This window comes from Macaca fascicularis, chromosome 11 (genome assembly GCF_037993035.2).
Source record: "Macaca fascicularis isolate 582-1 chromosome 11, T2T-MFA8v1.1".
Lineage (NCBI taxonomy): Eukaryota > Metazoa > Chordata > Mammalia > Primates > Cercopithecidae > Macaca > Macaca fascicularis.
The window spans coordinates 99,874,736-99,887,286 of record NC_088385.1 but is presented as its reverse complement, the minus strand read 5'-3'; the positions used below and the strand labels follow the sequence as shown (position 1 = coordinate 99,887,286).

Below are 12,551 nucleotides of genomic sequence, written 5' to 3'. Positions count from 1 at the left end.
ATAGCATGTTTTAACTAATGCAAACGTTCAGCTATTATAGGTGTTGTGTTTGATTGTAATAAGAAGCATGATTTGAAGTATGATTTCACAAATTGCATGGTTTATTGCCAAAGAGAAATTTTCTTAGGTTCACAGTGCTTAAAAGGGGGAGAAGTAACATGAACAAATCTTGTGGGGAATATCAATTGATGAGGTATACTAACCATATAGTGAATAAGCTCCAAAATTATTAAAGTCTAGTCATCTATCAGGATGGAAGCAGGTTTTTGTGAAAAATAAAGTCTAAAAGGATTGAGGTGTACCTTTTTATATGAGCAGTCACTCTGGAGAGATGGCATCCAAAACAGTGGAGATACCGGACAATGGGGATCTCCTCCTGCTAGAGGAGATGTAGGTGTTGGCTGGCAAGACTCAAGGCTCAAAGGCCAACAGGATGTGGTCCTGTTGCAGCATGAGCTGCCAATCTGAAAGAAAGCAACTGATAAAGTGCAGCCTGCCATGACCTAAGCTTTCAAAGTGTCTTTCAGACTCTTTGGTTAATATGCATTTTGAAGTCCAGTAGTTGAGGTCAGTAGCTCAGATCTGGGATATGATAAGGTCTGATGTAATTCTACTGAAGAGAGGAGAAGTTCATGCCAAGTTCTCACGTATGGGGTCTAACAAGTATCACATGCTTGAGTGGAGGGGGATAACACTCCAAGTTCTTATTACAGCAAAATATATAACATCCATGTAGCAAACTATGTTAGGGTTTGAAATTATTTCAGAGCTACATGCTAACACGATTGAATGTTGCCAGTTGACTTAAGTATTTGTTTTAGAATCTATATTTATAATTACAATAATTGCGCTATTTATTTATTACTGAGTTCATGGAATTTAAGATGACCACAATAACTTCATATATATTAACATACAAAAAAAATCTATGTTAGAACTAATAAACTGAAGTTAGATCATTATGCTAGTCTGCCTGCTGGTCTCTTACAGATCTGGAAGAATGGAAACTACCAAATTTAGATTTTCACCCAAATCTTACTACTTACCTGAAAGAATGTGACTTTCGAGATTTTTTAAAATTGACAATTTTAACAGTCTTATCTTTTCCTTTTAATTCATTTGTTTATGTCTTTTGTTTTAATTGAGGAGGCTAAACCTGATGGGTTGGTGACTGATTCATCAGCAGGTAACTTTACTTAAAGCAGATGTTTTTTCAGTTTTCTTTTTCTTCTTATTTTCCTTTCTTTTTCTTTGATGCCTGCTAAATGAATTTTGTTTCATGGTTATGCTTTATGGCTCTAAAACAGTGAAGATAATGGTCTTATTCTAGGTTTAGAGAGTTACATGTGAACTTCATACTTTAATCAGTTAACTAAAACTTTAGTTTTCTTAGTTCATTATATTTTGAAGTAAGGAATAAACTTCTGGAATATTACATTAATATGATTGTTTAATGAAATTTTAAGTCTATGTTAAGAATACGATAGTTTCTTTATGATGAAGTATTAGGAGTTGATTGCATACTTTAATGAATTAAAAATTTTAAGGCCTTGATCTTAACCATTTCTAATTCATCCTGCTTTATAACTAATTTTATCAGAGGAGCAGAATGTTTTCGTTTTTGAGCCAGGCTTGATGGCTCATGCCTGTAATCCCAACACTTTGGGAGACTGATAGGGGAGGATGGCTTGAACCCAGGAGTTAGAGATCAGCCTCAGCAACATAGCGAGACCCCCATCTTTAAAAAAAAAAAATTAAAAAAAAAAGAATGTATTCCTTTTGGCTCAGTTGATGGATATAGGAAAAGAACTGTGAAATGTTAAAATAACTTTTAATCAAATATTTATAGATTATTTGGCAGTGATTCTAAATATTCCTTTCATTTGTATTGTGTTTTTAAGTTATGATTTGTACCTTAAATGAAGCAGATATACTTAATTTCTTGAAATGTCAAAACACTCTACTTGTAATTGGATAATAAACTTAAGTTGATCATCTTTACAACTGTAATGAATATAAGTAATAACAATTTAGCATATGTAATTAACATGGTATTTGAATAACCATGGCATTTTTTTGTAGAACTACAGTCTTTGGAACAGCAATTAGAAGAAGCCCAAACAGAAAATTTTAATATTAAGCAAATGAAAGACTTATTTGAACAGAAAGCAGCCCAACTTGCTACTGAAATTGCAGGTAAATTGTATTAGAATTTTTTAGCCATTAAATCAGTCTCATTACCTTTTTGCCATTATATACCCCAGCAATAAATATAGTATTTTAGTGTGTTAAAGCATCTGTGATAGACTTACAATGGTGATTAATGGAATTTAATGATTTCAGAGTTGCTATGTAAATTATTTTGTTTGTCCTCTAGCTGCCCTCCGTCAAAGGACTGGTGTTTCTCTGTAGATTCATCTTGAAATTTAGAGAAGATACATTTTCTTCTATGACATGCTTAAAGATTAAAAGGAACATTTTAAAGAAGTGAATTAAATAATATAGTATAAATGTAATACTTGGTTATACTATCACATATATATTTTTAACATGTGCTTTTAGGTAAAATGTGATTAAGTATACATTAAAATGCTAATTATTAATGTTGAGTGAAATTTATGTAGACAGAAACAGTTAATTAAAGTTCATTTTATGTAATTAAAAATATAAATTTACTGTATTATATATTTATGGTTATCTAAGGAATGACAATTTGAATTAGAGTGATATACAGATATGCAGATTAATATACGGGAACTTATAAAACTGCCCTTCCCTTAATGTCATAAAACTAATATTTATATAACTATCTTTAATTAGATATAAAGTCAAAGTATGATGAAGAAAGGAGTCTCCGAGAAGCTGCTGAACAAAAAGTGACACATCTGACAGAAGAATTAAACAAAGAGGCAACTGTAATTCAAGATCTGAAGACGGAACTGGTAATTTAGGAATTATTTATTGAAATGTACTCTTATGCCTTTCTAAATTAAAAATAAAATACATACCCTGAAGGAAAATGTTTAAAAATATAATTTGAGTGAAAAGAAGGAAATAAGGAATTCCCTATATTCTACCACCTGCATATATATTCTGTATATGATTTTAAAAATAAAAATGGAATGTTATGATACATAACTTACTAACTTAACATTTTTATTGTTTCTATCTAAATATATCTGTAATTTTAGTAGTTTATATATCTGCATCTCTGATCCTGGTCTTCTCTTGCATGTTAGTTTTACAGATTCATCTGCTTTTAGGGTACTTTGTGTTGAATTTCTAGCTTTAATTTCAAATTCAGCAGGTATAAAATCAAAGTAATCATGTTTCCTCATTACTGTATTTCTGTTATTGGAACCATACTTCTCTAATACTCTCCCAAGACTTAATAATCTTGGATCTCTCCTTGACTTTCTTTCCTTTATTTAGCTCTCAATAAATATATAAATTAACTACATCCAACCTGCAGCATCTATGCTTACATCTGCTCCTTCATTTTTATTCCTAGGATAGGAAAAGAAGGAATGTGGCATTTTCAAGTCAGTGTTATGACCAATAGATGTAGTTTGTGAAGGAAAGGAAAACAAAGTAGTACAGATAATTGTGAATTTACTAGACTGCACCTTGAGTAGTAATACTATTAAATGCAAGGTAGGGTGGGAAGAAGTGACTTATTGTGGGAGAAGATATCAGTGTTCAGTGTTTGGAATCTAAAAATTGATATTGAAGATTGTTTCCCTTTTGATTTCTTTGTAGTGAAATTATTCTAAAAATGTATATTATTTTAGTTTTTCACTTTAATTTTTAATTAAAATGTGTTGCTTCACAGCTTCAGAGACCTGGTATAGAAGATGTTGCTGTGCTAAAGAAGGAACTGGTGCAAGTTCAAACACTAATGGATAATATGACCTTGGAACGTGAGCGAGAATCTGAAAAACTCAAAGACGAATGCAAAAAATTACAGTCACAATATGCTAGCTCAGAGGTAATGAAGTTCATGGTACTTAAATGTGATTCATATTAGCTTGTCTAGTATATACTATTGAGTGAAGCCAGGATTTGAGATTTTTCTGAGTGGCCTATCAAAGTATTTTTCTTTCTTTCATTTTTAATCTGAATAATATTTGTTTATAGTCAATGTGGTTTTACAGTCAGTATGTTTTGCTTTATAAAGCTAGACATTAAGAGAGGAATATTTGCATAAAGATTGTTATTCTGTTTAATAAATGATATATGTCGCTGACATAATATTTAAGGTTAAATTTACTCAAGGTTAGTTGATAAACAGTAATTGAGTTTGTCTTAGTTTGGTAGAAATAAAGGAACAATGATAGCATTTTCTACAATTATATTACCAATTTTGTTTAGAAAAAATATTTAAGAAAGGCTTATTTTGTAATAAGCTTATTTCTTTTTTTGTTTTTTGAGACAAAGTCTTGCTCTGTCACCCAAGCTGGAGTGCAGTGGGGTGATCTCAGCTCACTGCAACCTCCACCTCCCAGGCTCAAGCGATTCTCCTGCCTCAGTCTCCCAAGTAGCTGGGATTACAGGAGAGCGCCACCACACCTGGCTAATTTTTGTACTTTTAGTAGAGATGGGGCTTCACCATGTTGGCCAGGCTGGTCTCGAACTCCTGACCTCAGACGATCTGCCCATCTCGGCCTCCCAAAGTGTTGGGATTACAGGCGTGAGCCACCGCGCCTGGCCATAAGCTTATTTCTAATTGATAGACTTTGAATTATGAATTTGAAAGAAGTCTTAAAAGGAGCTAGTCTAACATTCCATCAGGACTTCCTTTTATGGCAACCCTGATAAGTGATCCACAGTCCTTGCTAGGTGGTGTAGGGTGTGCATATTTCTTCCTAAGTCTATTCTATTGAACTGACATTTGTTTCCCTGTAATTTACATGCACTGGTTCTAGTTTTGTCTTTAGGAATTACATAGAATAAATTGTTCCTCTTTCCACATGAGGTATTTGAAGACTGCTCATATTTGCTCTGAGTATTTTCTCTTCCAAGATAAACATTCTCAATTTCTTCCACTATTTCTTACATGACATGACTTTGGCCTGTAAATCCCTTGTATAATTATGTCAGCATATAACAAACTCTGAGATATATAATAAATAAATTTGCTTAAAAATCCTAGCCTTTGTCCTTTTTACTTTATTATAGGAGACATTTTGTTATGACTACTATTATTTGTAGTCTTTAAGCTCCCTTATGTAAAGTAGACCTCTGATTTTCTTATTTTCAGTTTAAAAAGTTGTAACCATGACATTTTAATTTGAATCTCTTTCTTAGAGTTTTGTAACTGGTGATTTAAAAGCCACTCTATTCATAAATAGTAACATGTCGTCAAGCTTTGGGGTATACATATTATAGATAACCCATGTCTAATTCATTTTTAAAAATCTTTCTTCTTTATCTTATGGAAAGGGATGGTGAAAGTTTGTGGATATAACACACATAGGCATGTAAGGCCTTGTGATGCCTAACACTTCACTCTCTAACTTACGATATTTGGATGCAGATTTTTCAAAATTGACACTTTGTAGCCCAGTAACACTTAATTCCAAAAATTTTCAAACAATTTCAGGTGGTTCATGAACTTCCTGAAGCCAGGTAAAAGGTCTTGTTCTACAGGTATTATTAATCAGCAAAAGACAATGAGTAATCTGTAAGTACAAATGTGGAATCAAAGAGAGGCTGAATTAGAAGTCGCATGAGGAAAAGTTCTTTTCAGATGTTAGTGTAAAAATACCTAAAGCTGGGTGAACCCAGTCATTTATTTCTTTGTTTCAGTAAGAACTATTTTTGATTAGATATGTCTGCCTACTGGTATTTCTCAAATTAAAAAAAAATTACACTCTCTTTTGATTAAAAAATATCTTAAATGCTATTTGAAATTTTAAAATAAATGTATCATGGTGACAAAAATAGAACCAAATTAATGGCAGTTTTAGGAATACATATTTTAAAGTTGAGTCTTCTCTGACTTATTCCACCTGCAAGTTTTGGAGTTATACTTGTTAAACAAATAGAGTATTAACAAGGAAATAAATTTACATGTTTACTTGCCATTTAACAAAATATAGACTGAGTATGGTGGCTCACCCCTATAATCCCAGGACTTTGGCAGGCTGAGGCAGGCAGATTGCTTCAGTCCAGGAGTTTAACCAGTCTGGGCAACATGGTGAAACCCTGTCTCTATAGAAAGTTAGCCAGACGTGGTGGCACGTACCTGTACTCCCAGCTAGGTGGGAAGCTGAGGTGAGAGGATTGCTTGAGCCCAGAAGGTTGAGGCTGCAGTGAGCCATGATCACACCACTGCACTCCAGCCTGGGTGATAGAGGCAGACCCTGTCTCAAAACAAAACAAAACAAAACAAAACAAAACAAAAAAAAAAAGTGAGAATATAATATAACTTGCTAATGGGAAGACATTTCTAAGTAATATTTTATCTAAGAGTTACTCTAATTTAAGAATTACTCATTTCTAAGTAATATTTAAGAGTTACTGTAATAAATTCTTTTTAAGAATTTGTAGGGAGGCTGAGGCAGGAGAATGGCGTAAACCCGGGAGGCGGAGCTTGCAGTGAGCTGAGATCCGGCCACTGTACTCCAGCCTGGGTGACAGAGCGAGACTCCGTCTCAAAAAAAAAAAAAAAAAAAAAAAAAAAAGAATTTGTAGTGTGTTTTATGAATTTATATTATTGTAGATTAAAATACCTTTATATCTAAGGGGAAGAAGTGATTTAAGATGAAAAAGCTATGATTAGAGTTTTTTGTTTTTCTTTATTTAACAAATTATTTTTGGTTGAGATGGAGTCTTGCTCTGTTGCTTAGGCTGATGTTGACCTCCTGGCCTCAAGCAGATCCTCCTGCCTTAGTCTCCCAAAGTGTTGGTATTAAAGGTATGAGTCACCACACCTGTTCTATGACTAGAGTTATGAAAGATAGGGAGGTGAAAGAATTTAGTGTCTTCCTCCATGGTCCTCCTACAAACAGGGCTAATTGTAGGAAATAGTTGTTTTTTGTTTTTTGTTTTTTCTAGAAAAGATATTTCTAGGAAAGAAGGAAGACGGCTTAGAAATCAGTTATTCGTGTCTTCATTTAAAGTTTCATAAAAGTTTATCCTTTCAAGTATTTGGAAATAAATTTAGAAAGGAATTTATTTGTGCTGAGTAACTGAATAGGTGATTTAATATTTCATTATGTTTTTAATAAAACAAGAATAATACTTATTACCTATTTAATTAATAGATATGTAGTGATGAATGAGATCTTGGCTATGTTAAAATATTTTGAGTAACTTTAGGAAGTGGTAACTTAAGAGTCAGAATAATATTATTATTAGAAACAAACTCTTACTTTTTTGAGCACCAGTAGGTTTTGGATACTGTGTTAGACACTTAAAACGTGGTCTCATTTGTTTCTAATAACCCTGTAAGTTAACTATTAAGTATGTTTTACATATGAGGAATCTGAGAGGCAATGAGGTTAAGTAAATTGTTCAAGGTCACACCTAACATAGAAGCTAGGGTCGGAACTCAGGTCGTGTCCAAAGCCTGTGTTATTCCCTTTTTATCGTGCTCTCTCCTAATTTAGGTGGTCTGATGATTGCCTTATAAGTAAATCTGTGCTATTAATCTTGTCCTAATACTTAATGTTAATTTTTGTATTTTGCCATATTGTGTGTTGTAATATTTGTATTGGGTAATAGCTAATACTTTTGAGTTATGTTATACCATTTCCATATGGAGAAAAATTACTGTCTACTTCATTATATTTGTTTATAACTGCATTTGTTTTTTAGCATTTCCTTAATCTGAATATATGACGTTTTATTAATTTATTAAAATTCAATTCTATTTATTCTCAGTTAAGTATGTTAGTGAATTATAGGACTTAATACAACAATTTTTATTATAGATGCTGCCGTTTTTACCAAACCTAAATATTGGCATCAGAAACAAAACACATACAAAGGAATTAAAGAAGCTTTATTTTTAAGGGCCGGGTGCAATGGCTCACACCTGTAATCCCAGCACACTGGGAGGCCCAGGCAGGTGGATCACCTGAGGTCAGGAGTACAAGACTAGCCTGACCAACATGGTGAAACCCTGTCTCTGCTAAAAATACAAAAAATTAGCCGGTGTGTGGTGACACATGCCTGTAATCCCAGCCACTTGGGAGGCTGAGGTGGGAGAATCCCTTGAACCTGGGAGGTGGAGGTTGCAGTGAGCCAAGATCATGTCATTGTACCTCGAGCCTGGGCAATAGAGTGAGATTCTGTCTCAAAAAAAGAAAAAAATTATTTTTAAATGTCAAATAAACATTTACTTCAAATTAATGGCAATTTTAGGAATATGTATTTTAACATTTATTTCAAATAAATGTTTATTTGACTAGTATACCTGGTTGGGGTTGAAGATGTATAATCTGGTGTACGTTATTAAGTATGTATGTCCTTGTGTTTATTACTTTTATTGAATGCATACCTTATGAATACATTGACTTCTTTTTGCCTGGGCATTTTTGAAGGCATGTAGAAAATATCTCATTCTAAAGCATTTGAAAATTCTTTATAAACAATTGGCTGTTTTGTGGGTTGGAAATAGAGGATTTAAAGGTTAAAAAGTATTATTTATAAAAGTCTACATTATTGCAATATCTAGGCTGTAATCAACTTGTATTTGGTGTAGTATTTAATGGAAATGATTTTTAAAGAATTTTATGTTTTTCCAAATAAACTCATTTGAATCCCAGTTTTAAGAGCTAAAATGCTTATGTAGATATGGAATAAGTATGATTAGACCCATGCATAGCTATGAAAGTATTTAAATATCTTTTAAAGTATGCTTATTTAAGAGACTAGACTTGCAGGCATGTTTGGTTATTTTTATTATGTGCTCAGTGTGTACTTTTGTCAGTCTTGTCTGCCACCTTTCATCCACCATTTTATTATTATTTTTTCTGCTTTCTAATGGAGATGCTTAAATTTGAGGTAATGTGATTTTGGGAGGCTTTTTAATATTAGTAATACCCTTAATGTATCACCTTCAATTGTTATATGGCAATTTTATATTTTAAGGCAATCTTAGAACTTCAAAGATATGCCCATTTTTGTTTTGTTAATCATGCATAGCTTCAACCATTTAAAAATGATTATTTACTAATAGTTGTAGTATATTAAAACAATAATTTTTTTTTCTTGGCCATATTTTATTTTATTTATTTATTTTTTTAAGGTAAGAATTTCTTTTTTTTATTATTATTATACTTTAAGTTCTAGGGTACATGTGCATAACGTGCAGGTTTGTTACATATGTATACTTGTGCCATGTTGGTGTGCTGCACCCATCAACTCGTCAGCACCCATCAACTCGTCATTTACATCAGGTATAACTCCCAATGCAATCCCTCTCCCTTCTCCGCTCCCCACAATAGGCCCCTGTGTGTGATGTTCCCCTTCCTGAGTCCAAGTGATCTCATTGTTCAGTTCCCACCTATGAGTGAGAACATACGGTGTTTGGTTTTCTGTTCTTGCGATAGTTTGCTGAGAATGATGGTTTCCAGCTGCATCCATGTCCCTACAAAGGACACAAACTCATCCTTTTTGATGGCTGCATAGTATTCCATGGTGTATATGTGCCACATTTTCTTAATCCAGTCTGTCACTGATGGACATTTGGGTTGATTCCAAGTCTTTGCTGTTGTGAATAGTGCCACAATGAACATAATTTTTCTAATGCACCAGCAGGATGTTTGCTTGAAACATCATTCCTTATTTTGTAATGTAAAGTTTTTTAGTAAAAATTCGTATTGAATTCAATAACATTTCAGACAATCAAGGGAAATGCAAACTGTTTTATAGGATCTAATGTTTCCTTGGAAATCAGCATCTATTATCTATTTGGAGGTATAGTTACTCATTCCTTTACTGAGTTTTTTTGGGTTTACCAAGTGTCAGGGACTGCTTTAGGTGTGGGGATTAAAATACCGAATAACACAGAATAGTTGCTCCCATAAGGCTTAATCCTTTCTGGAAATCAAGCAACAGACTGTACAAGTACACTGATTCATGATAGAAAGCCAGGTAATAATAAGGGCTGTGAGGAAGAAAAATAAAGCACGTATAGGCCGTAGTGGAAGTGGGAATACTGTAGAACAGTTTTAGAGTGGTCGGGGAAGATCTCATGGAGGATATGTGTGAGAAGAATGAAATAAGCAAGAGTCAGAGTTAAGCAGTGGGAGCTAGGATTCCCAGTAGGAGGTTAGAGTCCGAGGCATGTATAAGCTTGGCCTGTTAAGAGAAGAAAGTCAGTAAGAACAGAGATCTTTGAACCTCACCATAGTGATGTCTGAAGAGGGAATGTATTTACTTTTTTTCCTTTGTAATTATTGTCTGTCTTTAATCTTTATTTTGTCCCCAAATATAAACATAATATGTGATTATTGTAAAAGATTAATGATTCATAATGTACAATAAAAAAGGGAAACCTTTCCAGAATTCACTCTCCTCACTCCTCTTCTTTATAACTAAAGTCCGCCTCTGGATGTATAAGTCTTCCCACATCTTTCTTTCTTGTCCCCTTGAGTAAATTTTAAAGTTTTAAGTGCTGGAATTTATCTGTATAAAAATCTTAGTTTTCACAATATCTAAATTTGTTGTACAAAGTGTAAATAATACACTTAATGTCCAGTTTTTTAGTTGTTAACCTTATGCAATCATTTGTAAGAACATATCTAAAAGCTATAAAATAGGATACAAAAAAGCTATAAAACAGTATATTTTTGGAGTATGTTTGCTTTACAGTTTCCTTCTTTCATAAGGAAAATTCTATTCTTATTCTTACTAGAAATTCTTATTTCTACATGTTGGAATTTGTCAGCAAGACAGACCTTACACTTGGCTTACTATGTTTTATAAACTTCAATATGAAATCATGATATTTTAATGAGATACACACATAATTTATATTTTAGTATATACTGTTATTATTTCTGTGCATTATGTGCCGGGAACCTGTGCAAATTTTTTTGATAAGACAAGTAGGGATTTAAATGTGATATTGTCTTTTGTAATAAATTGGCGTTTTTGCTATATGATTAAAACATAGTAAGTTAAAATAGTCAAATTGTTCCTGATGTTTCTTTTAACATCTGTAACCCTACTAACAAAAAAAATTTGAGATTCAAAATTTTTAGAAATAGTAATTTGAAATAAACTTGCAATAGCTAAATCCATTTCAAGGTTACATGTTCAGTTTAAGACAGATGGTTTTAGGGTAGGGCTTTAACTTGAGTGTAGTTGAAAATACATGAATATATCAACATTTTCTTCTTTGAATTATTTAAGATTATATATATATAAACATATCAGCTGTTACATATGACACTGAAGCACTGTGTTTAAGGTGTAACAATATGGTAATGTTACAGATTGCCTTTCATTGCATCGGAATTTGTACATTTAAGTGAATGTTTTCCCAAAAATGTCAGGCCATGCATGTATCTCAGACATACTCCATTCCTAAAAACATTTTTGAAATTTATTTTAATTGACTTTTAGTCCATTTGGAACACACTAAAAAAACTAATTTTGTTAATTTATGGTTATTAAAATAAGCCCAAGAATTTGATCATTCAGTTCAATCACTTCTGGTCTTTAAAATAAGCCCAAGTTATTAAAATAAAATGGTTATTAAATAAAATAATTATTAAAATAAAAGAAGCTCAAGTGTTTGATCTTTCAGTTCAATCACTTACCTTGCTTATAAAGTTGGTGGTTTCCAAAACTTAAAATCAAAGCCACCATAAAATGGATGAGGATACACCACCGCTGAGAATTCCTTAAAAAAAATAAGTTCCACACACTCTGGAGGGGTTTCCAAAAGAAGAGTAACCAAAGATCTCTTGAATAATAGCATTGTTGCCACGATAAGTTAGTAGCCTTCTGAGATTTCTCCCTTGAAGATGAAAGTACTCATTTGTAATATATGATATGAATAAGTATTTATAAGTATCAAGAAAAAATTTAAAACTTGTATCTTATTCATATTATAAAGTTTATTCAGTAATAAAGAAATAGACACTGGAAATGATTGTAACTTTATTTATAAAGTGGAAAGTAAAGCCAATAGGCAATATTAGAAATATTAATATAATAGAAAGTTATTTTGTCAGTGTCATTTGCAGCAGACCATACCTAAAAAAAAATACTTAGTCTTTCTCTCTCATGGTTCAGCTTTTATGTATTAGAAATTTATATTTCCAAGATCTTTGCTTACCTCTCTTTCTCTTATATTATTTTTAAATGATCAAACTGTTGCTTTAGTTATAAAACGTGATTTTCACATTTTTTAAAATGTTAAAATGGGCTGGGCTCAGTGACTCATGGCTGTAATTCCAGGAGGCCGTAGTGGGAGAGTGGCTTAAGCCCAGGAGTTGGGGACGAGCCTAGGCAACATAGCGAGACCCTGTCTCAACAGGAAATAAAAAAATTAGCTGGGCGTGATGGTCCTAGCTACTTGAGAGGCTGAT

General features: G+C 32.7%; 1 protein-coding gene across 3 annotated transcripts in view; it reads left to right on the top strand.

The window, feature by feature from the left end:
• Window positions 1–12,551, top strand: part of EEA1 (early endosome antigen 1) — a 169,619-nt gene that overhangs the window by 74,681 nt on the left and 82,387 nt on the right. For 2 of the 3 annotated variants that reach the window (XM_074007513.1, XM_005571853.4), the window contains 4 exons: window positions 1,147–1,186; window positions 2,083–2,196; window positions 2,821–2,942; window positions 3,833–3,988. In XM_074007513.1, coding sequence (XP_073863614.1) covers window positions 1,147–1,186; window positions 2,083–2,196; window positions 2,821–2,942; window positions 3,833–3,988 — 432 coding nt within the window. Of the gene's footprint in view, window positions 1–1,146; window positions 1,187–2,082; window positions 2,197–2,820; window positions 2,943–3,832; window positions 3,989–8,997; window positions 9,013–12,551 lie in introns of all 3 variants that reach the window. The other variant, XM_045365692.2, reaches the window with a different exon arrangement.